Consider the following 26045-nt stretch of genomic DNA (forward strand, 5'->3'; position numbering starts at 1 on the left):
AGGCAGAAAACAAAGAAGAAATAGCAATTTTAAAATAAACAATTAGTAGAAAGAGAAAAACCTTAGGATGAAAATAAACTCTTAAGGTCATCCAGGGAACCTCCCACCTTCTTTTATAAGTGCTGGTATTAATATTCAAAGCCCTAAACAGCTTGGGGCCAGGCGATCTGAAGGAACGCTGCCTCCCATATGTACCTGCCTGGACCCTAAGGTCATCCTCAGGGGTCTTTCTCCGTGAAACCCTGCCAAAGGAAGTGAGGCTGGTAGTTACCACGAGGAGGGCCTTCTCTCCTGTGGCACCCCAGCTGTGGAATGAGCTCACTAAAGACCTTTTTATTTTCTCAGCATTTTAACAGTCTATTAACTTAATTTTAACTTGCTTGCTGTTTTAAAATTGAATTTTAAATCTGTAATAAATTCTGCATTGCTGCTCAATTTTATCCTGGTTGTGTTTTTATATTGTATTTTATATTATGCTTTTATACTGTTTGTTTTTTTGAATGGTTTCCATGGTTTTAATTTTTGTAAACTGCCCAGAGAGCTTTGGCTATTGGGCGGTATAAAGATGCAATAAATAAATAAATAATATAATATAATCTATACACCAAGTCAAGACCACAAAGGCATGCAGAGAGATGTCTCAGTGGCTGCTTCTCTGGTTTGGGATCTCCTTACCTGGAAAACTAGCCAAAACTGGTCATCAATGGGAAGCAGAATAAGATACTTTTATTCAGATTCAGTTTTAGTGGCCAGGGGTGAGAGCGGGGGAGAAAGGAGGTCTAAATTACTCCCATTGAGGTTTTATAATGAACATATTATTACTCAACCCCATTTTCTTTGTATGGGGCATTATTTTTAAAACAACAACAACCATGATGACATAAATTCATAGTATTGACATTTGAGTTTCAAAATAGTACAGGTGGAAACGAATGATAGAACTACATGCTTTGCGAAGTATTAGAACCAACAATACAATTAATTAAATATCTTAAAGTTAATAAAACTCATAATAATCCAATTGAATCCCATAAAAGCATAACATTATGAATTAAGAGAACTTATTGCCTCTGAGGCGCCTGGGAAATGTACATCAGAATATAAGAATGTAAAAGCCTTGCTGGATCAGACAAGGGTCCATCTAGTCCAGCACTCTGTTCACACAGTGGCCAACCAGCCATTGGCCAGGGATGAACAAGCAGGACACAGTGCAACAGCACCCTCCCACCCATGTTCCCCAGCAACTGGTGCACAGAGGCTTACTGCCTCAGATACTGGAGGTAGCACATAACCATCAGGGCTAGTAGCCATTGATAGCCTTCTGCTCCAGGAATGTATCCATCCCCTGTCAAAGCCGTCGAAATTGGTGGCCATCACTACATATTGTGGTATTGAATTTCTATAATTTAACTATGTGCTGTGTGAAGAAGTTATTCCTTTCATTTGTCCTGAATCTTCAACAATCAGCTTCATGGGATGACCCCGGGTTCCAGTATCATGAGAGGAGGAGAAAAATCTCTCCCTGTCCACATTCTCCACACCATGCATAATTTTGTTCACCTCTATCATGTCTCCCCTTAGCCTCCTTTTTTCCATGCTTAACAATCCCAGTTCTAATCTTTCCTAACAGGGGAGATGCTCCAGTGTGCTGAAGCAGGGAAGATGTGGAGAAATCAACAGGAACACCCATTTTTGCAGCACCTGTGTTGTGTGTAACATACAGTTCCCCTCTACAACTCAAGTTCTGCCAACAAAACCTGTGACATCTTGTCTGTCCGTCTGTCTGTCCCCCAAAACAGAACATTCACTCACAAATATTGCATTACGAAACTTTAAAATCTCAGCTTTGAAGCCCAAATGGGAATAATATCATGCTAAGTGGATTAGCCTTGGCACAATACATAATTTAAGTATGGTAATTATTTTAAATTGGGTTAATTTCTTCTAAATTGCTTTCCTAAGGAGGAAACAGATTCTGAACGTTAATAATAAATGAAATAAGCAAGACTCCCAGCAACACACATGACCCCTGCGACATCTGTACTATAAACTTTGCAGAGTTCATTTGAGGCTGCCCTTTGATTAAGGTAGCATTTGTTAGTATCTGCTGGTGCCTAGATATGAGCACCACATGCTTTACTTGTCAAAGGAAGATCCTGCTCACGTTTCATCCAGCTGGAAGCAGTCACCCGGCACACACACACTAATCTCTATGGAACTCGTCATGACTGATAAAGGCAAGGCGCTGGAATGTATTTCGCAGGATCGCTTCTGCAGCTGCTCGACCTTCCTCTACCTTCTGCCTATGCTTAATACAAAGGACAGTGGCTTCTCCACGTCCCACCTCTCTCAAGGGCTACTATTGGTGGCATCATTTTGTGCCTTGGACATTGCCAAGAGGTATTTTGTATACACCACTGTGGTATGCCTATCCGTGCCTGGAGTTCATGCTCAGAGGCCCTGCTCCGAGCGCAGCCACACACTGAGCTGTGGCAGCTGACTACTCATGAGCAGGCTTTTTCAGTGTTCCCCCCTGCCCCCACCCAATGTGAAATGCTCTCTCCACAGAGGTTCGCCTGAAGCCTTCCTTGTTGATCCTTTGGTGCGAGATAAGAGCTCTTTTTATGATCTCTGGCACATGAACTCATGATGTGTTTTTATTGGCCAGTTATATTGTCTATTTTATGCACTGAAGTTGTGTTTTGAGATGTTGTAACTGGGATTGTTTTAGATATTTTGTATTTGCTTCTTTGAGGCTGTTTTAGTCTCCATTTGGGGGGGGGACACAAATTGTGGCTGCTTATTACTGTGACTGTAATTTCGGAGTGATTGATCACAGAATTATAGAATCACAGAATAGTAGATTTGGAAGAGGCCTACAGGACCATCGAGTCCAACCCCCTGCTCATTGCAGGAATCTACCTTAAAGCATCCCTGACAGATGGCTGTCCAGCTGCATCTTGAATGCCTGTAGTGTGGGACAGTCCACTACCTCCCTAGGCAATTGGTTCCATTCTCATACTGCTCTAACAGTCAGGATATTTTTCCTGAGGTCCAGCTGGAATCTGGCTTCCTGTAACTTGAGCCCATTATTCTGTGTCCTGCACTCTGGGATGATCAAAAAGAGATCCTGGCCCTTCTCCGTGTGACAACCATTCAAGTATTTGAAGAGTGCTACCATGTCTCCCCTCAATCTTCTCTTCTCCATGCTAAACATGCCCAGTTTCTTATTGTTTTATTTTTTATTACGCAAATTGCCCTGAGAGCCTAGGCTGCAGCATGACTCATAAATTAAATGAGTTTTAAAAAAATGTATGGGATGCCTGGGAACGAAAATGCATTAGGAAGTCAGTGGGGCAGGTGGCTACATGTATGTTGGTGGTGCCACAATTATGTGTGCTCCTAGAATTCCGGGAATTTCAGGGAATATAGAGTGTTCAGTGTGCTTGTCATCCTTTACCTGGAAGAGATCCCCCTCTCCTTCATTGCCCTAAGGGCAAAAGCAAAGGAAAAACTCTCAAATTTTTTGGGTGGTATCAGCAACCAACATGACGATGTTTTCCATCTTTGAACTAGCCAAGTACTAACTGGAAAGCAGGCCCTGTCACCGATTTCAAGCATTGTTGTAGTTGTATTTATATCCCGCCTTTTCTCCTCAAAGAAACCCAAGGCATTGTACATAATCCTCCTCCTCTCCATTTTAACCTCACAACAACCCTATGAGGTGTCCCAAAGTCACCCAGTGGGTTTCCATGGCCGAGTGGGGGACTAGAACCCAGATCTCCCTACTCCCAGTCCAACACTTTAGCCACTACACCACACTGGCTCTCACTCCCGCCTTGCAAGTATAGAATATAGTGACTTTAGCTTGCTGGCATTTATTACCTGTCCATGTCGTTTGGTTGGTGAGAACAAAAGCTGTGCACTGCGAATGACTCTCACAAACCTCAATAGCCTCACTAACATCAAACACAGAAAGGAGGCATCCCTTGTGGTGGTAGGACGGCCAGCACCTGTAATTTTCATCAAGGATTGCAGCTTCAGGCAGCTTTCTGTAATCTAGAAGAATAAAGCAAAGGGAAAATAATAATTTCAAATGTGCAGTTTTCCCATCAAGTGGGGCTTCAACACATTCTTAGAAAGTGATTCCAACACTCTTCTCCATTTCCCTTAATATATTACACCTTTGTATGCGTGTGTTTTTAATCTCGCATGAAAGATGAGCCAAAAAGAATATTTTGTTATGCTCACTTTGGTGGAGAAGCACTTTGTGAGGAAATGGGTTTGCCAAGAAACTCTCGGTGCCCCCAGACTCTATCCCTCTCCTCCTTCCTGCGCAATACAAGCCTTTGATTTTCTCGGGGGTCTTTCTAGACAGAATGTTCTACTGAGCAAACAGCGTCCACCTGAATGAACAGATGACTCGACTGCCGTTGCTCTGAACACTGGGCTGAATTGTCAGGGCAAGACCTGATCAGGCGTTCCCAGCCCTCCTTCTGAGTCAGGAGAGTGTGGCTGTTTTTCCTCCTGCCTTTGTGAAGAAAAGACGGGCTTTTAATTGAGCAAACTTTTTTTATTCCTTCCTCAGATTAATACAAAAGGGCAGTTGCTTGATGGGCCCCAGAGAGAAAGACATGGGGGTGGGGGGATGAACTGAAGTTTGGTTCTTGCCCAGGACCTCTGCACTGCCTGTGGATTAACAGCCCCCATTGGCTGCCATTCAGTCTCCCTTTCTTTTATGAGCTCCACCACTCTCTTGTTCACTGCTCATGGCTCTACGCTGTTTCCCAGCTGCCAGAGATCTCCTCTAATGAATGCACCCACACAAATTAAACTAATCATTTATAAATATTTCTACTTAGCTGCCGGACTCCCAGATCGCCACTCCAAAAGAAAAGAAAAATATCACGCGCTTCTAACTGCACCTATGAAGGGAATTATAGCTGCATTTCCAGTTTCACGGACTCTACTTAGTTTGAGTCATTTCGGTTCAAGAGTTTTCGCCCTGCAGCTATGAAATTTCAGCTCGTTGGAGAGAGTTTTTGTTAAGGACGCTTCCAACACGACAGTCACGGAGCAGACTTTTGGCTGCAATTCTATACAGGCTTACCAGAGAGTAGGCCCCACTGAAGACAGCAGAACTTACTACCAAGAAACCATACTGGGGCTGAACAAAATCTAACAGACAACACATTGCTTTATATGAGAGTTGCTCTTCACACCATTTACTATGCATTCTATGCACCATCTCCTTGGAAAGTATGTGAACTATTTAATATAACACACATTCGTTTCGCACAGCCCCTAATTTCTTCCACTCTGACAACAAGGAAGTAAAATGAAAAGTAAAATGCAGAAAATAAGACTCCAGTATTTTACAGAACTACATAATGCTTCACTTAAAGGAATCAAAATTCTGAACTCCCAAAATGGATTCTGCAACTTGTATTAGTTTACAATCTTATACCTTCTTACCTGGAAGCAAGCTTCATTGAAATCAATGGGCCATACTTATGAGCGGCAATGAATAGGGTTGCGGTTTAAATTATCCAAAGTAAATTGTTGCTTACTCAATTTATTGTACTTCTGCTACTTAAAGGAAAATGACAAGAAGCTATGAGGGGCATTAAAACTCTGTACCCCCCAATCATTAGAAATCTTAAGCAACACACACACACACACACTTCTGACATTTGGAGGTATGTGGGGCATTGCCCACATACCCCCCAAACTTCTTCTAAATCATAAGGGCTAGAAACCTGCTTTTAAAATAAAAAAGAGGGAGAAGAAAGGAAGCTGACTGCTGCATCCAGTACCAAAATCTATCTAATACTGACAGCCCACCATTACACCATAACGGTTCGCAAAACAGCCTACCCTCTAAATTCTGGCACTAGCAAATTAGGGCCAAACTATATGGGACGTTAATCATGTGATTCACTCTTGAGTACAGGTTTCACTTTCACAAATAGCGAGTGCAGGAGCCCAATCCTGATCGGGGACGCAGCAGGGGCAAAGCATTTATCGGTTTGGCTACTTGGGAAAGAAAAAATCCTATACTCAAGGACAAACCGCATGATTAATGTCATGTGTAGTTTGGCCCTAATACACTAAATGCCAGAAAGACAGCAACAGACACTTAAGGGGGATTAACTGGAACCGCAATGTTTCTGAATATGTAACTGGGAATGAGAAAGTTCGTAACCTGAATCTTGGGTTAAACCAGCGCACTGACATCTCACTCCTCCTCCCCACAAGGAGCAGGTGCAATTTCCCCAGCTTCCTGGCCCTTTGAAACCAGCGTGGCTCAAAGCCCGGAAGAATGTAACCTGAGCAGTGTTTTCCAGTTCAGCTAACCTGCAGCCCCACCTCACTCCCCAACCACCGAAGACCCAAGTTGGAGCTCAAAGCCAGAAGGAGTCGGCCAACTCCTGTTGACTGGTTGAACCCCCTATACCATGAGGCGATGCTTAGGAGATTCCCCCTGTCCCAAATGCCCCACAGTGCCCTCTTCCTGTCTGATGTATCCATACCAATCCCAGCCCCTGACCAGGCCGCGCAAGCCACGCCAATGGGGTCCTAGAACGTGAGAAGCTCAATACTAAGGAGGTCAGGATGGGGGAAAGAGTGTCTTCAACAGCCAGGTTTGGGAAAGAGGAAAAACTCCAGCCCATTATTAAAAACACTTACGCTGAAGGGGGTCAAGCCATGTGCCCAGTTTTATGCAATACCGTTACATTATACCGTTACATTACCGTTACATTATCTTCTGCAGGAAAGCCTGTGGGAGGCTATAGAGACATGAATTGCCATGATGGCTGCAGAACTCGCGGTGTTACGCATCAGCGTAATCTGTGCCCAACAACACATTCTACTAATTGCACTGGTGTAGGTGAGACAGCTATTTTTCTTTGCTTCTGTGGAAGCGCATGCATTCTGGAAAGGGAGGGTTTCACGCTTCCCCTGCTTTCCCCAAAAAATTCCACAAAAAGAAACAAAAGTCTCCATTGGAATTTCAAGGGTGGAATGGATTGGGAGTGGGGGGGAGGGGGAATCTGCAGTGATTAGTGAGAGAGGCCTGAACTGGGAAAACCCAAGTTCAAATCCCCATTTAGCCATGAGGCTCACTAAGGGCACAATCCTATGCATGCTTAGACAAAAAAAGTCCTACAAGTCCCAGCATGCCCTAGCCAGCATGCTTGTACATGTAGGATTGTTTTTCTGTCTAAACATGCATAGGATTGCCTAAGTGACCTTGGGCCAGTCACTACCTCACATGCCTAAGTGACCTTGGGCCAGTCACTACCTCACAGCCTAATAAGGATGAAAGGAGTAAGAGTTCTATAACCTGCCCTGTCCTCCTTGGAGGAAGGGTAAGATATACATGTAATAAGTAAACCAAGCATAGGTTTGCTTGGGTAAATGTAGGGTGACCATATGAAGAGGAGGACAGGGCTCCTGTATCTTTAACAGTTGCGTAGAAAAGGGAATTTCTGCAGGTGTCATTTGTATGCAGGCAGCACCTGCTGAAATTCCTTCTTCATCACAACAGTTAAAGCTACAGAGGCCCTGCCCTCTTTTGTGGCTGGTCCTGCAGCTTTAACTGTTGCGATGAAGAGGCCTGGTGCTGCATGCATGCATGCAGATGACAACTGCTGAAATTGCCTTTTCTATACAACTGTTAAAGATACAGGAGACCTGTCCTCCTTTCCATATGGTCATGCTAGTATATGTACTAAAAGGGGTCAGTATTATACTGGGCATTTTTTTAAAAAAAAAAAAAAAGTGGGGGCCTCACTTGCCTGTTTCCCACATAATGGCCACTTCTCTAACACATAACCAGAGTACAGTGCTTGTTTCACAGGGTGGCAGGGTATACCAGTCCTGCTACCTTCTGTTAAGTTCCACTACAACCACTGGCTACTTATTTTAAAAAATGCAATGGGAGGCATGATTTGGCTAAAACTGAATGAAGCCAGGGGATGGAAACCACCCCCTAACTTTTCTCCTGTAATTTGAGTGCTGTTGGCCTTTGCAATTACAACCTGGTATCTGACCCTGCACATCGGTTGCAAAGTTTATCCAGTAAACTGATGCTGAATCGAGTTGGACTTTACAAATTATACGACTGATTAATCATTATCACATAAGCAAGGTTCATATATCTTGTTCTGTTTACTGGCATCATGCAGATTTTATTTATTTATTTATTTATTTATTACGTTTACATACCACCCCATAGCCGAAGTTCTCTGGGCGGTTTACAAAAGTTAAAACCAGTAAACATTAAAAAGTACACAAAATTTAAAAACCATCAGAAACATAAAAACAACAGTATATTTGGATTTCGGGATGGCATCAATTGTGTCTTTCAGCTTACAGGAGCCTGTATACTGCCCTTCTCCTGCTCAGAAATGTCATTACCAGAGATAGACTAACTGGAACTCTCCACAGAGCCCCTGTGAGTTCAGTGGTCTAAATAAAGCTCTTGTAATATTACCTAACGTGCTCTGTTCCTGTGAAAAGGTTCAGGCAAATAAAGTAAATCTTTCCACTCTTGGCAGCTTGCATAGGTATGGAGCACAGACCCATCTGTCAAATTCCTAGAGCCCGGAAGCCACAGAGGTCTCCAAAGGTCTCCGGGCTCTGGACTAGCGTAAATACTATGTCATAACATATTTAGTAAATGGTAATGCAAGCCACACACAAATATACAGAGAAGCAGGAGGAGGAGTAATTGGGTCCTGAGATGGGAAGTTACTTCATATATGTTGGGAAAGATTTAAAGCTGCAATTTGAGAGAGAAAGGCTTGAGGATAACTGCAAAATAACTGGAATGGCCTCTGTCTAATGGGGCACAGTACTATAACATCCCACATGAGGATGGATTGAGAGAAATGTGAAGCATTATTTCTAACTCTAAAACTGCCACTGTGCTGTCACATTTTGTCTTGACACACAACTACTTAAAATTCATATTTACAAATCCGTGGCTCTACTATGGATACATTACACATGGTGCCACAATATACCAACCTGTTTATGGCAGACTTAGAACAGTATATATAATATATATTTGGAACAGCTGATCTACCTGAGATATATTGACACCATTTTCTTCATCTGGACCCATGGTGATGAGTCACTCAAGAGATTCCATCAGAATTTTAATAGTTTCCATCCTACTGTAAACCTGAGTATTACCTAATCCACCACAAGTGTACATTTTCTTGACACCACTGTTAACTTGAAAGATGGCTGCCTCCAGACCATTATAAACAGGAAGCCAATTGATTGGTAAAGTAGTTGCCATATAACTCCCTGCCAGTAGTTACCATATAAAGAGGTCCACTACATATAGCCAAACTATACGCTACAACTCGCTCTGCAAGAGCATGATGAACAGACTTTCTTAACCTTGTACCCTCAGGGTAGTCATAAAGTAAAGCAATGGAAGATAGTGGAATAAAAACCCATAACTAAAATTTTACTGCATCAATCTCACTTTGACCAGAGATTACAGGTTTTAAACTCACTGCAAAAACACATTGTTTATGGTTATCCTCCATTTTTCGCATGCTTTGCTTAATACCACTCTTATATTGTAGTTATCTCTTTAAATCAGGGTCACAGAACCTCTTTCAGCCTGAAGGATGAATTCTATTTTGGACAAGCTGTCAGGGGTCGGATTCCGGTGGTGGGCGGAGCTGAAATACTCAAAATGCCAGCATATTTAGTTTATTTCTTTATTTATTGCATTTATATCCCGCCTTTTTTCCTCCAAGGAACCCAAGGCGGCATACATAATCCTCCTCCTCCTCCTCTCCATTTTATCCTCACAACAACCACCCTGTGAGGTAGGTTGGGCTGAGAGTCTGTGACTGGCCCAAAGTCACCCAGTGGGTTTTCATGGCCGAGTGCATACTAGAACCCAGAACTCCCAACTCCCAGTCCAACACTTTAACCACTACACCACACAGACATCCCTTAACGCTCTTACTGCCATTTCAATCAAAGAGAGACATTTCAATCTTACAGAAAGGGGGGGGGTAATAGAAAACCACCCCAACTGTCAGTGGTTGGGAGGAAGAGACATGCCCAGAAGGCTGGATTTGGCCTCCAGACCCGACGTTCTATACTTTTGCCATAAATGGAAATGGAATGTTCACTCTCTACCTGCCCGTAACTATGTCACTTCATCTCTATCCATTACTGCATCTAATGAAGTAGCTTTTACCTAAGAAAACCCATATTAAAAACCTAAATTAAACTATTAGTCTGAAAAGTGCTGCTTCATTCTTCTTCTAGTCTTCGTAAAAGATTAATGTGGCATATCACACATATTCCGCGCACGCACGCACACACACACACACACACACATTATAACTCAGTATTGTTTATGTGGACTGGCAACAGCTCCCTAGGATTTTAGCCAGGAATCTTTTTCAGCCCAACCAAAACTAAGCTCTACCTCCTAGGGCTTAGTTACTGGCAATAGGAGCTTTAAACTAAAATATGCTGGTGTTTTTGTAGGAGATGCCAGGGATTGAATGTGGAACCCTTTGTATGCATGTGCTCTACCACTGAGCTACGGCCCTACCCTTTTAAATCACCAGAATGTGATTGCATCTATGCAAATAGTGGGGATATATAATTGAGTTTACAAACAACCTACAAATGTCTACATTCCACCCCCTCTTGGAGATTTACTTTTCTTTTTTCTACAGCTTTTAGAACTTGACTTTGTTCTTACTTTTACACTGTCCGTTATATTGTCCCCTGAGCCTATTTGGTGCATTCGCTTACCACTCTTATTGTTTTATTATGCTTTTTAGAATGTAAGCCTATGTGGCCGGGGGTTGCTGTTTTATTCTTTTACTATGTACAGCACCATGTACATTGATGGTGGTGTATAAATAAATAAATAAATAAATAAATAATACATATATTTCCAGGGATGTACATTGCAGCTGTGACAACACATTCACAACCGGAACATGGCAGTTTTGCAGAATTCCAAATGTCCAGTCAGAATCAAAGAGCAGTTTCTAATTCCTAAGTAAGCATTGTAAATTGCAACTTGCGTGCTCACCTAGAGTAAGAAGCAGGTATCTCCAGATCAGCACACAAATGTCACATAAGGCTAGGGATGTCAAAGAAATCCATAATGGATTCAAGTGAGTTTGGATTTCTATGACTCTGACCGGCTTTTTCGAAGTCACACAGATTCTGCAGACTTGCAGACTTAAAAAAAAAAAAAACTTTTTGGGGGGGATTTGTGCATTTGTGGTAATGTGCACTTGCAGAAATGGAACAAAATTGTCATAAAAATGATCCTGTCAATGGAACAAAAGACATATGACAGTCTGTGAAACATAGTCGGAACAGATTTAACAATATCCGTACATCCCTAGATAAGACTTTCAAAGCCTGAGCTCAAAGTTGCTTCATTCTTGAAGGGATTAGATCAGGGCTCTTTACAATATACCATTATTTTTACAAGTTATTTAAGATGATATTAATTGCTAGTTTCAACTGAGATCCCACAAGTGAACTTAAGTTTCCTGAGCAGGATCTATACTACTACTTTATAACAGTTTATAACAGGTTTAACAACTGTTGGGGCCCATGACACATTCCACATAGTGTTTTCAAACCACTTTCAAAGTGTTATATCCTGCTTGGTGTAGATCTGGCCTTGGTCAGAAAGCTAAATGGATGTCTAGAATTTAAAGAACAAAATATAAGGGATACTGAGTGGATTTTACATTGAATAACATGATATAAAATGAACACTATGAAAATGTCTACACTCATTTTCTCACATTTATTTTTGTTATAAGTGAAGTAGTAAGAAAGGGATGAGGGACTTTAATGTCAGAAGAATATCCTAAAAGTTTCAAAAATTAGGAGATATGAGGAGCTAGAACCTTGTTTTATTATTATTATTATTTATTTATATAGCACCATCAATGTACATGGTGCTGTACAGATAACACAGTAAATAGCAAGACCCTGCCGCATAGGCTTACAATCTAATAAAGTTGTAGTAAACAATAAGGAGGGAAAGAGAATGCAAACAGGCACAGGGAAGTGTAAACAGGCACCGGGAAGGGTGAAGCTAACAGTATAGAGTCAGAACAAACTCAAAGTTTAAAAGCTATAGGGAAAAGAAAAGTTTTTAGCTGTGTTTTAAAAGCTGTGATTGAGTTGGTAGTTCTCAAGTGTTCTGGAAGAGCATTCCAGGCATGAGGGGCAGCAGACATTACTAATTATATTGTTAGGCAGAGTGCTGGTGAAAAATTAAGTATGGGATACTAACGTTCCATAACTGGTAGCTAATGGAGATGATCTTCTACTAGCCGGGGAAAGCTCAAGAAGGTAAGGCCCTCACAGATGCTATAACATTCTGTTCTCACCACTGAACGGTTTGCTTGTCTACTGTTCATCAAATTGAATGGCTGCCAATTCAGAAATTTAACTCAGCACATTACATCAAATAATGACTTCTCATGGGCCATCATTCAGCGATGAGTCAAACATATGACAAAAAACTGAAGTGTTCTGGAGTCTGCTGCAGTCTATTTAATGATGTGTGTGTGATATTTTATACACACACACACACACACACACAAGTAGAACATTTTTTTTAAAAAAAATCTGAAATTAAAAATGCCTAAATATTTCTATTGTTTTCTGTTAAACAAACACAAGTAAAAGGTTTAACTACTAAGATCCCCTGCCTTCCATGTCCCCCCCTTGGAATTCTATCCCTGCCTTTATCATTACCAATATAATGGTACACCAAAGGCCACCCACTGAGTTCATGGCTAAGATCTGAACTCGGGTTAAAGTCCAGTACTCTATCAGCTGGACCACACTGATTGTCAATTGGCAGAACAGCCGGTGGAAGGAAAGAACACAATGTTATTTCTGCTCTGCTCTGAGTTGCTTTGCTCCTTGGAGCAGAACTGAAGGAGTGAGTGGAGAGCTGGCCAGCCAATGGAAGAAACACAACCACACACACACACCCTGAAATGCGCTACACAGACTGGAAGACAAGGCCCAGGGGATGCATAAACCCGTCAGCACATGCTAGAAGCCTTGACACACAACACAGATCGATGCGAGCTATTAGACAGAGAGAAAGAGATGCTGGCTGTAATGGCTTCTAAAGAATTAGACCCATTTGAAACAAGATCTTTATTACAAACTAATAAATATCGCTAAAGGCCTGTGGCATGAGTGCCTCTCTGGCCCTGTGGAAGACTACTCTATCCACACTGGTAACTAAACCTATAGAATAGTTGAACTGGCGCACTTGGGGGTGGGGGACTGTGCGAGCAATTAAAGGAGATGTGGGGGTGCAGACCAATGAATTAAGGCTTACATTGGCACACCAATCCAATGAAGAAGGCCCCTACCTCACAATCAGTACTTCCTGCTCCCAACCTGGGTGTTGCCATGGCAAACTATACCTCTGGGTAAAAAGGTAATCAGGCCTCAATGGGTTTGTCTCCCCTAACCCTGGGGATGTGGCATCTGTCCTTTCCTTTGACTATTCAACACTGGCCTCATCTTGAGTATTGTGTTCAGTTCTGGGTACCATACTTTAAGAGGGATGCAGACAAGTTGGAGGGGGTTCAGAGGAGAGCAGCGAGGATGATCAGGGGTCTGGAAACAAATCCCTATGAGAAGAGGCTGAAAGAACTGGGCACGTTTAGCCTTGAGTATTGATTGTGAGGTTCGGGCCTTCTTCGTTGTATTGGCTGAGGGGAGACATAATAGTACTCATCAAATACTTGAAAGATTGTCATACAGAGGAAGGCCAGGATCTCTTCTCAATCATCTCACAGAGTTCAGGACATGGAATAATAGTCTCAAGTTACAGGAAGCCACATTCCGGCTGGACCTCAGGAAAAACGTCCTGACTGTTAGAGCAGTATGACAATGGAACCAATTACCTAGGGAGGTCATGGGCTCTCCCACACTAGAGGCATTCAAGAGGCAGCTGCACAACCATCCGTCAGGGATGCTTTAAGGCGGATTCCTGCATTGAGCAGGGAGTTGGATTCCATGGCCTTATAGGCCCCTTCCAACTCTACTATTCTACAATTCTAAGTCCAGCAATATCCTTGAGTAGAGCGGTATGCTTTCGTGTGCCATCTCTATTACAGGAGCAGACAGCTTACAGCCACCATGCATTCTTCTCCCATCCACACACTCCAACTTCTTCTGACCAGGTTCTCACAAATGGCAGATGGAATGGTAAACCTGTAACTGGACTGTACCACTTCATGCTGGAGGTGGGAGTTCATAGGAACATAGGAAACTGTCTTGTATTGATGTCAGACCATTGGTGCCTCAACTCCAGAACTATTGACACTGATAGTCAGGGCCTCTCCATGGTTTCAGGCAGGAGTTTTTCCAGCCACATCTGAAGATGCCAGTGAATGGACCTGGGACCTTCTCCATGAAAAGCATGTGCTCTACCACTGAGCTATGGGCCTTCCCTGAGAGGGGTCCACTTCAGACTGGAGGTGGGAGTCCAAATGATGGAATACCCATGTGGGGAGGGAACACCTAGAAAACTAGCATATCAGGGGAAGACTTGGCTATAAATCTTCTCCTGGTATCTAGTTTTCTGTGAGCAGCGACAATTTTGTTGTTGGAGAGCACTCAATCGTGTTACCTCTCCCACCACCACCACCAGCAACAACAACAACATCTGAAGTGATACAGCTTAGATACAGGCTTATCCCCCTCTATTTGCCGTTTGTGGACCGAGGACAGAACTACATGTTATAAGGCAAACCATGATATCCCAGTCACACTTGCCTTGTAGGATGTCAAAGGGCTTTTGTAAGGAGCCTTCCCCTCAAGGTCGACCCTAGCATTTAGAAGAGCGAGGTTGTCACCTCAAGTGGCACATGCTGAAGAGTGGGGGAGTGGAGGCATGGTGTTGGAGCACAGAATTGTGTAGGCCCTGCACACGCTGCCATGCATCCCCTAAGCTAGCTTGCTGTCCCAAGGAAGATGCTGTTCCACTGCCAGCGTTGAAATAAGATTAAACTCCCAATCCCATCAACCTCCGTATGTGAAAGGGGGCAGGGAGCGCCATCTTGTTCTTTGCCTGAGGCAGCAAGATGTCTTGGGCCAGCATTGCCTCCCCTTTGCTTACAACCTTTGTTGGATATTGAAAGCAGGCAAGTGTTTGAAAACTGGTTCTATTGGACACTATTAAAATGGCAGGAGGGAAAACACGTCTATCAAAAGAATGTTGGAAGCTGCCGTATCCTGAGCTAGGCCATTGGTTTATCTAGCTCAATGTCGTCTACACAGACTGGCAGCAGCCCTCCGGGGTGTCAGACAGGGATCTTTCCCGAACTACCTGGAGATGCTTAGGATTGAATCTGGGAAACTCTGCATGCAAAGCACATACTCTTCCACTGAGCTACAGCTGCTCCTTTTTACCTACCATCCGAAGGAAAAAATGCCGCATTTTCTGACAGAGAATGTTCTCCCAGTCCAGCTGTATTTGTACTGCAAAAAGGAGCTGCATGCAATTAGCAGGAAGAAAGCCAAGGAAGGGAGGTGCAATGCCACCCACAAAAGACAGTGTGAACAGTGATGGGCACCTGCACCCACACTCAATCTGTGCATTTAGGAAGCCTGCCATTTATCTGGCTGTATCAGGGTACCGATGTTTAAAACAACTTGGGTGAGTAACCTGTGGCCCTCCAAACTTTTTGGCCTTAGGATGGCCACTTATGAATAGCCAAAAAAAGTGGAAATGCATCATTTAAAAAGAGGACAAATATATAGGTTATTATTGTTGTTGTTCTTACTGTTATTATCTTTCTTTTCTCGCTTCTGGCAGTTTTTTTCTAGTCATGCTGTCTTTTACTGATTCAGAAATTTCCTGACTATTGAACATGTTTTAAGTATGACTGGCTTTCTGGATGTTGGTGTGGATGTATTTTGGTAAGCACAGTTTCTGAAGTTTTTCTGTAAAAAATAAATAAATGATGTGATGTCAATGATGATGATGATGATGATGATTTGAACAGAACATCTCATCATACTGGAAGACTCACCAGCTGACCTGTGTGCCTTGCTCAGGTGCTGGTGGTGGGCAACTTGAAGGCCCGGCTCTTCTGATGGTTCTCTATCTTTATACCTGACTTTAGACTAGACAGCCCTTCAAATAGAGGACACCTTCAAAATAGAGAACTATCCTCTGGTAGCCCTTACAATAGAAGACTGTCTTCTATAAAAGAGGATGCTTGCCCTAACAGGCATACAGCTCCCATGAGCAATAGCCAGCATAGCCACTGGGGAGCGATGATCAGAGTTGTAGGCCAAAACATCTGGAGGGTCCCAGGTTGCCCACCATTGATATACAGGGTCTTGCTTTTCCCATCAGGTGTATGAAAATTATGGGAAGGACAGAAGTGGCTGAATTTCTGCCTGTAACACTACCATCATAGACATAAGGCCTTTGTCAGGAAAATAGTGCCAATCTTATTTTGCATGTCTGACTTGTTAGTCAAGCATACTGCCTTGAGATATCCACGATGCATAGAAGAGCTTGTGTTGCCTAGTGAGAGTGAGCCAGGAAGTCCCTTGTCCAATCTCACCTCACCGTTAAGCAGCTTTTAGGCAAATCATACCCTCGCTTATCCTCCCCACCCTCAAACTGAAATACAATACTGATCTATATCACGGGATTGCTATAAGGATCAGTGAGATAAATTATATATAACATGTTTTGAGCACTCAGACAGCACTATGTAAATGCTAATTCAATAATAATAATAATAAGAATAAGAATAGCAACAGCAGCAGGAACAATGGTGTTTGGACCGTTAAACAGTATACATTTTTTTAAAAAAAATTATTCCCCACCAATTCCTTTTGGTAATTGGTTTCTATCTGGAGACTCAAGCCTTATTTCTATTCAGTGTGCTTGAATTAAATTTAGAGAGACCCTCTCAATTATGGACAAGTTTGGTTCACGGTGGTTTTGGGTTTTGTTTTTGTTTTTTGTCTTCTGAAACCTGCTTAAATGGAGTCCATAGAATTTGAAGGCTCCCTGCTGCAACTCACGTCATAAAAAGGTCAAAGTTCTCCTCAATTTCCTGGCTAATAGTGTTTAAAACCTATAAATAATTTGCCTAATAAGATAATGGTGGCAATAAATTTACACATTCAGATACACACGTGCACACACAGACACAAAGCTGGATATGCCATGAGAAATGTCTACCATTGTAATGTCACATAATAGAGATTAAAACTATTCATAAAGCTGTAGCAACATCCTAATCCAAAACTGTTCTATTTGCAACTATGCTTAAAAAGATAAAAGGGTAGTTAAGATGATTGTGCTACTCTATAGTCTGAAAAACATGAACAGAGCTTCCAATAGTTGAGGCTTGCTTGACAGCAGTGTGAAAACACTATCAGAGCTAATTGAGAATTGAGCTACATATTCAGAAATGTCACACACAGGTGGCACCAAAGGGGAACAGGTGCAAGGGTTTCCTTGACAGGTAAGTCATTATGCCCCTAGTGGAAATTAAAGTGAGTGTAATCCTAAACATGCTTAGATGAAAGTCAACTCCATCAAAATCAGTAATTTTTGTTTCAGAGAAAATGGCCTGGTTTCACGGCGTGGTTTATTGAAACCTAGCTCGGTATTGTAATGACAACCCAGAGTACGGGTTGTTGTTGAATCATGGGTTGTCATTGAATTGTAGGTTGTCATTAGGGACTAACCCTGCACTATGGTTTAACTACAGGTTGTTAGCCACAAATAAGCTCTCCTGACTCCAAACAAAGTATATCTCTGCCCTCATATAAGAGGGTCTCTCTAGCAGTTGAGACAACCACAACTTTGAATATTCCTTCTCTGCAGACAAGCTATTATCACATGTTACATTTTATTAGGTGCATACCTAAGAGGGTTTTTTTAAGTGCAATGTAAATATGAATGAAACACACACGTTTGGTATCAGGTGTGAATCATACAGATAAACTCATCAGAGAACCAGGATGATTTGCTGTTCCCTACTTAGTGTAGGTTCAGTGTCAAAACTGGGTTTGCTGCCGTGGAATGACCTATAAAAACAGATTAGGCTTAAGCTAGGCTAGAATTTTTCTATCTGAATAGACTCTAGTTTACTATATGCACAGAGTTTTTCCATATGGGGAACCATTCAAAATTGTAATCCCCGCCTGCCGCCTGAGGAAGGGCCGTATCACATGGTATTTCTGAGCCTGTAATGTGATCCCAAAGCAGCCCTCAAAAAGTAACAAAATCTGTCTTATAATACAGGTGGTGAAGCCTATCAAAATATCTAAACCCTGCTTTTCTGCCCCCACGAAGTGCCTCCCAAGATGCCTCACCAAATGTACAACGATCAAACAACAACTTAAAGTGACAACAAAAGTTAAAAACAAAACAGCAATGTAACACAGCAGCAACAAAATTTGAACCTTCCCAGCCCTTTCTGACACTCTGACCACTACGCCACTCTGGCTCTTACATATTATTATGAATGAACGAAGTGCCTTGCCTGATCAGAGTAAGATCAGTCTAGCCCAACATTCTGTTTCCAGCTGAAGACCTTTTTATTCTCCCAGTATTTTAACACTTAATTTTAACTTAAATTTAAATTTTACTGTTTTAACTCTGTATTTTAATTTTATATCAATTTTGCTGCGTGGTTTTTATTCTGGTTGTGCTTTTTATATTGTATTGTGTATTTGTGCTTTTAACCTGTGATTACTATGATTTTAATTTTTGTGAACCGCCCAGAGAGCTTCGGCTACTGGGCGGTATAGAAATGTAATAAATAAATAAATAAACAAATAAATAAATAAATTCCAACAGTGGTCATGACGCCTGATGCTTCTGTGAGCATCAGAGGGCATGAACGAGATCTATAGGTAGATACTTTATGCGGAGTCAAAAGATTTTTAAATCTAGCCCAAATTTGTTGTCTACTCTGGCCATGGTGCTCTAGAACCTTCCCCATTGCCCACTACCTGACCCTTTTGACTGGAGATGATGGGAATTGAACCTGGGGCCTTTTGCACGCAAAGCATGTGCTCTACAACTGAGCTATGGCACCTCCCCTACTTACTGGCTTATTTGCAAAAGCCACCTCCACTAGCCTGGATCAGAAAGCCAGGCATGCCCGCCTCACTCCATCCCACTCCAGGCTCAGACACATAAATGAACTCCAAGACCACAATGCAATATAAATTAGGTAAAACAGGCTGCGGTTTTCTCCTTTTAACTTGTTTGAGTCACCCTCAATCTGACTTTAATCAGTCCTAATGACCATTTATTCCAGCCACAGCAGCCAGATTGGTTTTTGTTTGTTTTTTATTTTACTTTTCAGTAGCTACCAGTTGGAAAATTGCCCAGTCTCCTTTTCTAGTTATCACCTGCCAATATACCCTGGGTTCAGGGGCAGAGCTTCAGTAATGTGCATCCTTGACAACAAGTAATCTCTTTATTTATTTATTTTCTCTCTCTCTCTTTCTCTCTCTCTCTCTCTCTCTCCCATTAGTTGCAATGAGAAAATTAAATGCCAACAGCAGCATCCAAAGAGGCTTGCCCAATTTACTATTATTCATGTTTTGCTTAATTTTCACTGCATGCTATTTTTCAGTATTTTAGTTACCCATATATAGCTAATTCCTGAAAAATCAGCCAAAAGGTTTGGGATTAAGAAAAATAAATTGGAGTGTTATTTATTGCTCCATAAATTGGGGTGCTACTTATTGCTCTTAGCAGCCTGATGCTATGAAGAGTAAAATGTGCCTACGCTTAATGAATTCAATGGATTGAATCCAGACCTAGTCATCCTTAGTGTAGACCCATTAGAAATCAATGGGACAAATTTGTCACAACCAATTCAAGTCCCACTGATTTTTAAATGAGGCTGGTGGCTCTAATTTCAGTAGGGCTATTTCCATTCCACAACTTGATGTTGTGCAGACTTTATACTGTTAGTTTTACCCTACCCTGTGCCTGCTTACCCTACCCTGTGCCTGTTTGCATTCTCTTCCCCTCCTTATTGTTTTACTATGATTTTATTAGATTGTAAGCCTATGCGGCAGGACCTTGCTATTTACTGTTTTACTCTGTACAGCACCATGTACATTGATGGTGCTATATAAATAAATAAATAATAATAATAATAATTCTGGGTTTCAGTCAGAACAGCCAAAGCTCTAAAGGAGCTATCCAAGGTGCTAAAGCTATTTTGGGTTCTTTAGAGTCCTGGCTGGTTCTGACAAACCCAGAATGGAATCACAGCCCCACTGAAATCGGTGCCACCAGCCTCCACTGTTGATTTGAATGGGTCTACTCTAATCAGGACTATGTCTGGATCCAACCCAATAAGCCTAAGTGCACCTCTGCACATGAGAGGATTGGGCCACTGGTCTAACATTTACTCCAAGACAATGGGATTCAATATAATGGCTGTCTTCTGCCTGCCAAGGCTATTATTATTTATTTATTTATTTATTTATTTATTTATTTATTTATTTACCCTCCTCTCCATTTTTATCGAGGTGGGGAACAACTTGTCCTGCTACTTACTCACAATCTAACTGTTCTGGAATTAAGAGAAAAATCTTTTGCAGAGTAAATCCATTGGAAGACAGATAAGGCCCATAAGCATTAAATTACCTATCCACTATAATAGACAAATAGACAAACAAACACAATCAATGTACATGGCACATTACAGAGTAACCTAAACAAAAAGACAAGGTCCCTGCCCCAAGAAGCTTACAATGTAAATTGCAGTCACATGGTAGATGAAAAGCCCCTGCTTGGCGGGGTGGGGGTGGAGAGATAAAGGAAGAGAATAGTTGACCCAACAACGTGGAATGTTCTCCCTGGGGCACTTGGCATCTACTTCCTTTCAGAGACTGACAAAAACAAATCTGTTTCATCTAGACTTTGAGGGCATTGTCTGATACAGCACAGCTAAATGGTTTTAACAATTTGTTTACCACCTCATTTTTCTGGTGTTGTGTTTATCTTTTTTTGTAAATTAAATTCTGAGAAGTACAGGTCATGAAAATAAGTAAATTATTTCTTGATTATTGCGTTTTTATACCACCAATTACCTTGTACACAAATGCAGCTACGTATAAGTTTCGTTTCCATTTGGGCTGAAGGCTGAAAGCTGATGACCAGCCCAAGATTCACCTAAACAACCTTGGAAGCTGCCTTACACTGAGTCAGGCCCTTCGTCCATCTAGCCCAGTATTGTCAACACTGACTGGCAGCAATGGCTCTCCAGGAGTTCAGGCAGGAGGTTTTCTTGCAATAACTAGAGAGGCTGGGGATGAACCGTGGGGCTTCCTGTGTGCAAAGCATGTGCACTGCCTCTGAGCTACGGCCGGTGGCAAACAGGCCTTTGAGCATCGGTCTCTTTGATCAAAGTCACTAACATTACACTGAAATCTCTAACCACTACTCCACACTGTCTCTCATTCTTACACCTTCATTCTCCCCATGAAGTAAAAAGTTTCTAGGAAGCATATAGGTTCAGGGCTGTAGCCAAAAAGTAAGTCAGAGAGAAGGGAGTGGGCGAAGGAGTATTATGTTGCACAGGCTTCCCGTTTTCTCAGGAGGTTACTATAGAATTTTGGAAGCCCTATTGTACTGTAAATATTTACACACAGCATGGCCTTGGCAAGATGTCAAAGGGCAAACGAGAACAGCTAATGTCATACCTTATAAGCTGGCATTGCATTCCTTCCCTCTTTCAGGAAGCAATGCCTTCCCCCTCCCTGCCCCCAGCTTTCTTTTGGCGGATAGGAAACCCTCAGGACATAATAATGACTTGCTCGTTTGCTTTAAAGGGTGAAGAAGCAAGAAGGTTTGATGCCTGAAATGCTCAGATGCCTCGGCAGTGGTCTTTGCCATGGAACGTTAGCCCTTCTTTTTAGGGTGAACATTTCAAATGGACAAGGGTCCTGCCCCGTGACGCGCTCTGAAGAAAGGCAACATTCAGTAGGTGTTGTTCTCACCTTTGCACTGCAACAGTGTGATAAGGAAGGAAGCCACACCTGTGAAATCTCCGCCTTCCTCGGAGCTCTCAAAAATACGGAAGCCCAATGCCTTTGAGAATAGGGTTAAGTTGCATTTACTTGCACTAGATTCGTTAATGGGTCCGACAGAAAAGGTCTTATGACCAATCCCCAGCAGTAAATACTACCAGCAGGAAGATGTATTTTCCAAATGGTACTTACAGTAACCACTCATGTATTGTTATGTATGCAAAAGGGCAGTATAGTCCAGGAGACAGAGTGCTTAATGGGTCTGGTAGCCCTGCACAATGCTGTGCCTTCTGGTTTCCTTTTTCTATCTGATAAAACAGTAATCTTCCTTGCATGACTGCTAGAGTCTGGTCTATCACTATGGAGAGGACTGCAGGGGCAAGGATAGCACCCTAAGGGATTGATGCAAGGCAAACAGGAGCAAGCCTGCTGCCCTCAAGTGTGTTAGAGGACACTGTCCTGTACCAAGCAGTGAAAAAAAGATTCAGCTGGCCACCTGGCTGGCATCTGTAGGTGGAATGGAAGCAGGGTGCCAACTTGTTCTTTGTCTCAGGCCGTAAAATGCATTTGGATGGCCCGAACAACATCACAACAATACATAGCTAATCAGGTTTGGTTATGCGGTGGCATCACTGCAATCCTAGGCACAGTTATTTGGGAGTAATAAACATCAATGAAATTACTTCCAAGTAAATCTGCATAAGATTGTGCTGAATTTGTACATCTTTGTAAGAAGTGGGGGAGGGAACCACCCCCCAAAAGGAGATTTGTTACTGAAAACTTTTGCAAAACAAAACAAAAAAAGGAACTGGTATTAGCTCATCTGTTTTCTAAACAGCTATGAAAAAGCTGTTCATATGCCACTTTTGCCAGGGTTCAGTGAATTCAGAGGAATAATATGAGAATAAGCAAATAAAAGACTAGAGCGATTGTTTCTAAATTTTGCAATGTATATTTCTAACAATTGTAATGACTATAATTAGATTAAAAGGAAAGTGGCTTATACTTAAATCCTATAGACTTGCAAGTCTGGTTTGTAGCCTAAATTGTGATTCAGGTTCACTGCAACCAGTATAAATAATACACCGCACAAATATCTTTTTTAAAATACATTGTCATTTCAAATAATTCAGCATCCAGATAACAACATTTAATAATGAGGTGATTTACGATTAGAGAAAAACACACATGACTATTAAAACTCCCCCCACACACATATATGCTTTGTTTCTGTGTCACTAAAGCAAAGTCCAAAGTAGAATATAATTTATGGCACTATAAAAAGTTTTACAACCAAAGGACAGTGAAAGCTTAAGACCCAAGTCCTTCTGTAACATTACCAAGGTTTATCTTGTTAACGTTTATTTATGGAGAGGCTCAGATTGACAAGAACTTTCATGGAGTTGGTTTTCTACTGACTGTTGGTACCGCTTTCCTTGCATGGAACTATACTTGAACAGAGTCCCTCCCTCTTCTTCTCCTTCTCTCTCAGAAACAGCTGAGGCTCATTTCTCAGCCTTTTACATACAAACATGGAATCTTTTTTAAAAAGGTAACTTTCCTAAGATCACCATCATATCTTATTATACAGATGGTTTTACAACACCCTATCAAAGACACTTTCTACAATCCAGCAGTTGCTTACAACACAGAGAGCGTTCTACCTCTAATGGCTCGCCCGTTCATTTCAACAGAAAAAGCAGATCGAAATATGCATTGCTTGTACAGCACATTTGCTTCCTCCATTGAAATGAATGTGCAAGAGAGCATGCAGGGTCCTGGACAGAGTTGAACTGAGCTTTCAGAAGTTGAAGTGAAACAAGCATGTTTGTTGTTGATTGTAAATCAACATTATACCTGATTATTACTTGTAGTTCTTCTGAGATGAAGCCTAGAAAAATTGGAGGAAAATACCTAAAAATTAAGGGGGGGGGGGGGGCGCGGGGTAAAGGACACAGATTGTCTGTTTGCAGCCCATATATGTGGATATTAAAGCTGCAATCCTGTACCCATTCTCCTGGAGATAACCCTCATTAAATTCAATGGGACTTGCTTCAGAGTAGACATGAATAGGATTGCACTGTATGGCTGCTATACTATACTGGCTCTATACAAGTAGACCAGTGCTCATACCCCCTTATAGTGTAAGAAGAGAATAGAGCCTCTCTCTTCTGAGTTTTGGAAATTTTAAAAGACCCAGTGCAGAGAAAAGGAGATGATTATTCTGCTATACTGCAATTACGACCCCAGTTCATCTGGAGCCCAATTCTGTGCTGTACTTTACATGATGATGAAGAGCCCCCCAGAAATCCAACTTATGCCCAGGACAAGAGGTACCTCATCTTTCATGAGCTTGACAGATACATTTCTTAAAGACGTAGCCAGGTAATCCTTTCCAAATGGGGTAGAAGGCGCCAGCAACTGGCATCCTTGGGCAGTTGCCAGGGCTCAGCGCTTGCCCTGGAGGGCTCCTTCATTCTTATTATGGGCCCAACATTCCAAGCTGCACCAGGGGTTTGGATGTAGCCACTCTTTTACTCTCCCACAATGGTTTCAACCCAGCATCACTCTGAGGCATTGTGGGAAATAGATGCCAACCCAGCCACCCAGCACTCTGTGGTACTGCCACCACAACCAGAATAAGGGTCTCACCGGAGGACCCTTTGCCTAGAGCACCCCGCAGACATGTAGTTTGCCCTGCTCCGAGTGGTTATTCAGATCTCAATCGTAGTCTTGAACATGCATGTTTTGTTCCCCTTCTAGGAATTTGCTACATTTCTAATTGCGGTACTTTACCTGATTTGGGTTTCCGTGTAACGTTCTGGAGGTACATGCCACTCTTGTATAAATGCAAAACTTTTTCAAGCTGAGCAGCTGTTTCATCTATTCCCCACTGAAGTTCTCCTGTAAGGAGCAAAGGAAAATCATGACTTAGAGACAAAAAAGATACCTTCTCCAGTAGCAGCAGCTACAGGGGCTTTGGGGGTGTGGGGGGCAAAAAGACAGACCAGGAGCCATCAGAAGGGGACAAAACAAAAATGATAATGATTATTGGTCAGAATTCTATCCTGCCTTCCTCCAAGGAGCAATGGACAGCAAATATATGGTTATCTTATTTTATCTTCACAGCAACCCTCTGAGGTATGTTAGGCTGAGAGATGGTGCCTGGCCTGCCAGTAAGCTTCATGACTGAATGGGGATTTGAATACAACTCTCTCCTTGGTCCAACTCCAACACTTTGGCCTTGTTCAGACAACATGCTAAACCATGATGATTAAGCATTTTGAGGTAAACAACATGGCTTAGCATGTTGTGTCAACCATGACTTAGTGGGCCTTTTCAGACAATACACTAAGCCATGGTTACACCTCTAACTCTGGTTAGACTGCTAGTCCTTTGGAGCAAATGGTTAGAGAGTATGTTTAAACTGTGAGTAAGTGGCTACCAAGATAAGGAATGGTTCAAACGACATGTTAAGCCATAACGTTTAGCTCAAAATGCTTAACCACCATGGCTTAGCGTGTCATGTCACTGCGTCATGTGAACTATTCCTAACCATGGTGGCTACTAACCATGGTTTAAACATGTTCACTAGCCATTTGCTCCAAAGGGTTAGTAGTCTAACCATGGCTTAACGTGTAAGCTCTTTATTTACTACATCACATTTGTCCCTTGGTGAGCCAATGCAGAAGATTATATTATGCTAAGGTTAGCACTCTCAAACTGGGTTTTCTGTATTATCCTGCCAAGTAGTAAGAATCAATTCTGAAATCAGACAGAACTGTTGGCTAATTAGGACTTTAGTAATTGCAATTACTCATATTCATCCTTTGTTATCTAATCCTCTCTCACTCCTATTCTCCCTCTCCGATCACCCCCACTGTTGAAATTTAGATTGCATGCTTTTTGGGGCAGAGATCTAGTTTTTTGTTTTTGTTTTTCTTATG

At 42.1% G+C, this 26045-nt stretch overlaps 1 protein-coding gene and 1 long non-coding RNA gene across 2 annotated transcripts in view; both read right to left on the bottom strand.

Annotated features, from left to right (window-relative positions):
* LOC134397394 (uncharacterized) overlaps positions 1-26045 on the bottom strand; it is a 1014583-nt gene that overhangs the window by 582169 nt on the left and 406369 nt on the right. The window lies entirely within an intron of this gene.
* The window catches only part of PKDCC (protein kinase domain containing, cytoplasmic), a 63587-nt gene that overhangs the window by 2990 nt on the left and 34552 nt on the right, over positions 1-26045 (bottom strand). The window contains exons 5-6 of the mRNA XM_063123995.1: positions 24895-25002; positions 3886-4059 (exon numbers count right to left, since the gene is read on the bottom strand). Coding sequence (XP_062980065.1) covers positions 3886-4059; positions 24895-25002 — 282 coding nt within the window. The remainder of the gene's footprint in view (positions 1-3885; positions 4060-24894; positions 25003-26045) is intronic.

Source organism: Elgaria multicarinata, chromosome 4 (genome assembly GCF_023053635.1).
Source record: "Elgaria multicarinata webbii isolate HBS135686 ecotype San Diego chromosome 4, rElgMul1.1.pri, whole genome shotgun sequence".
Classification (NCBI taxonomy): domain Eukaryota; kingdom Metazoa; phylum Chordata; class Lepidosauria; order Squamata; family Anguidae; genus Elgaria; species Elgaria multicarinata.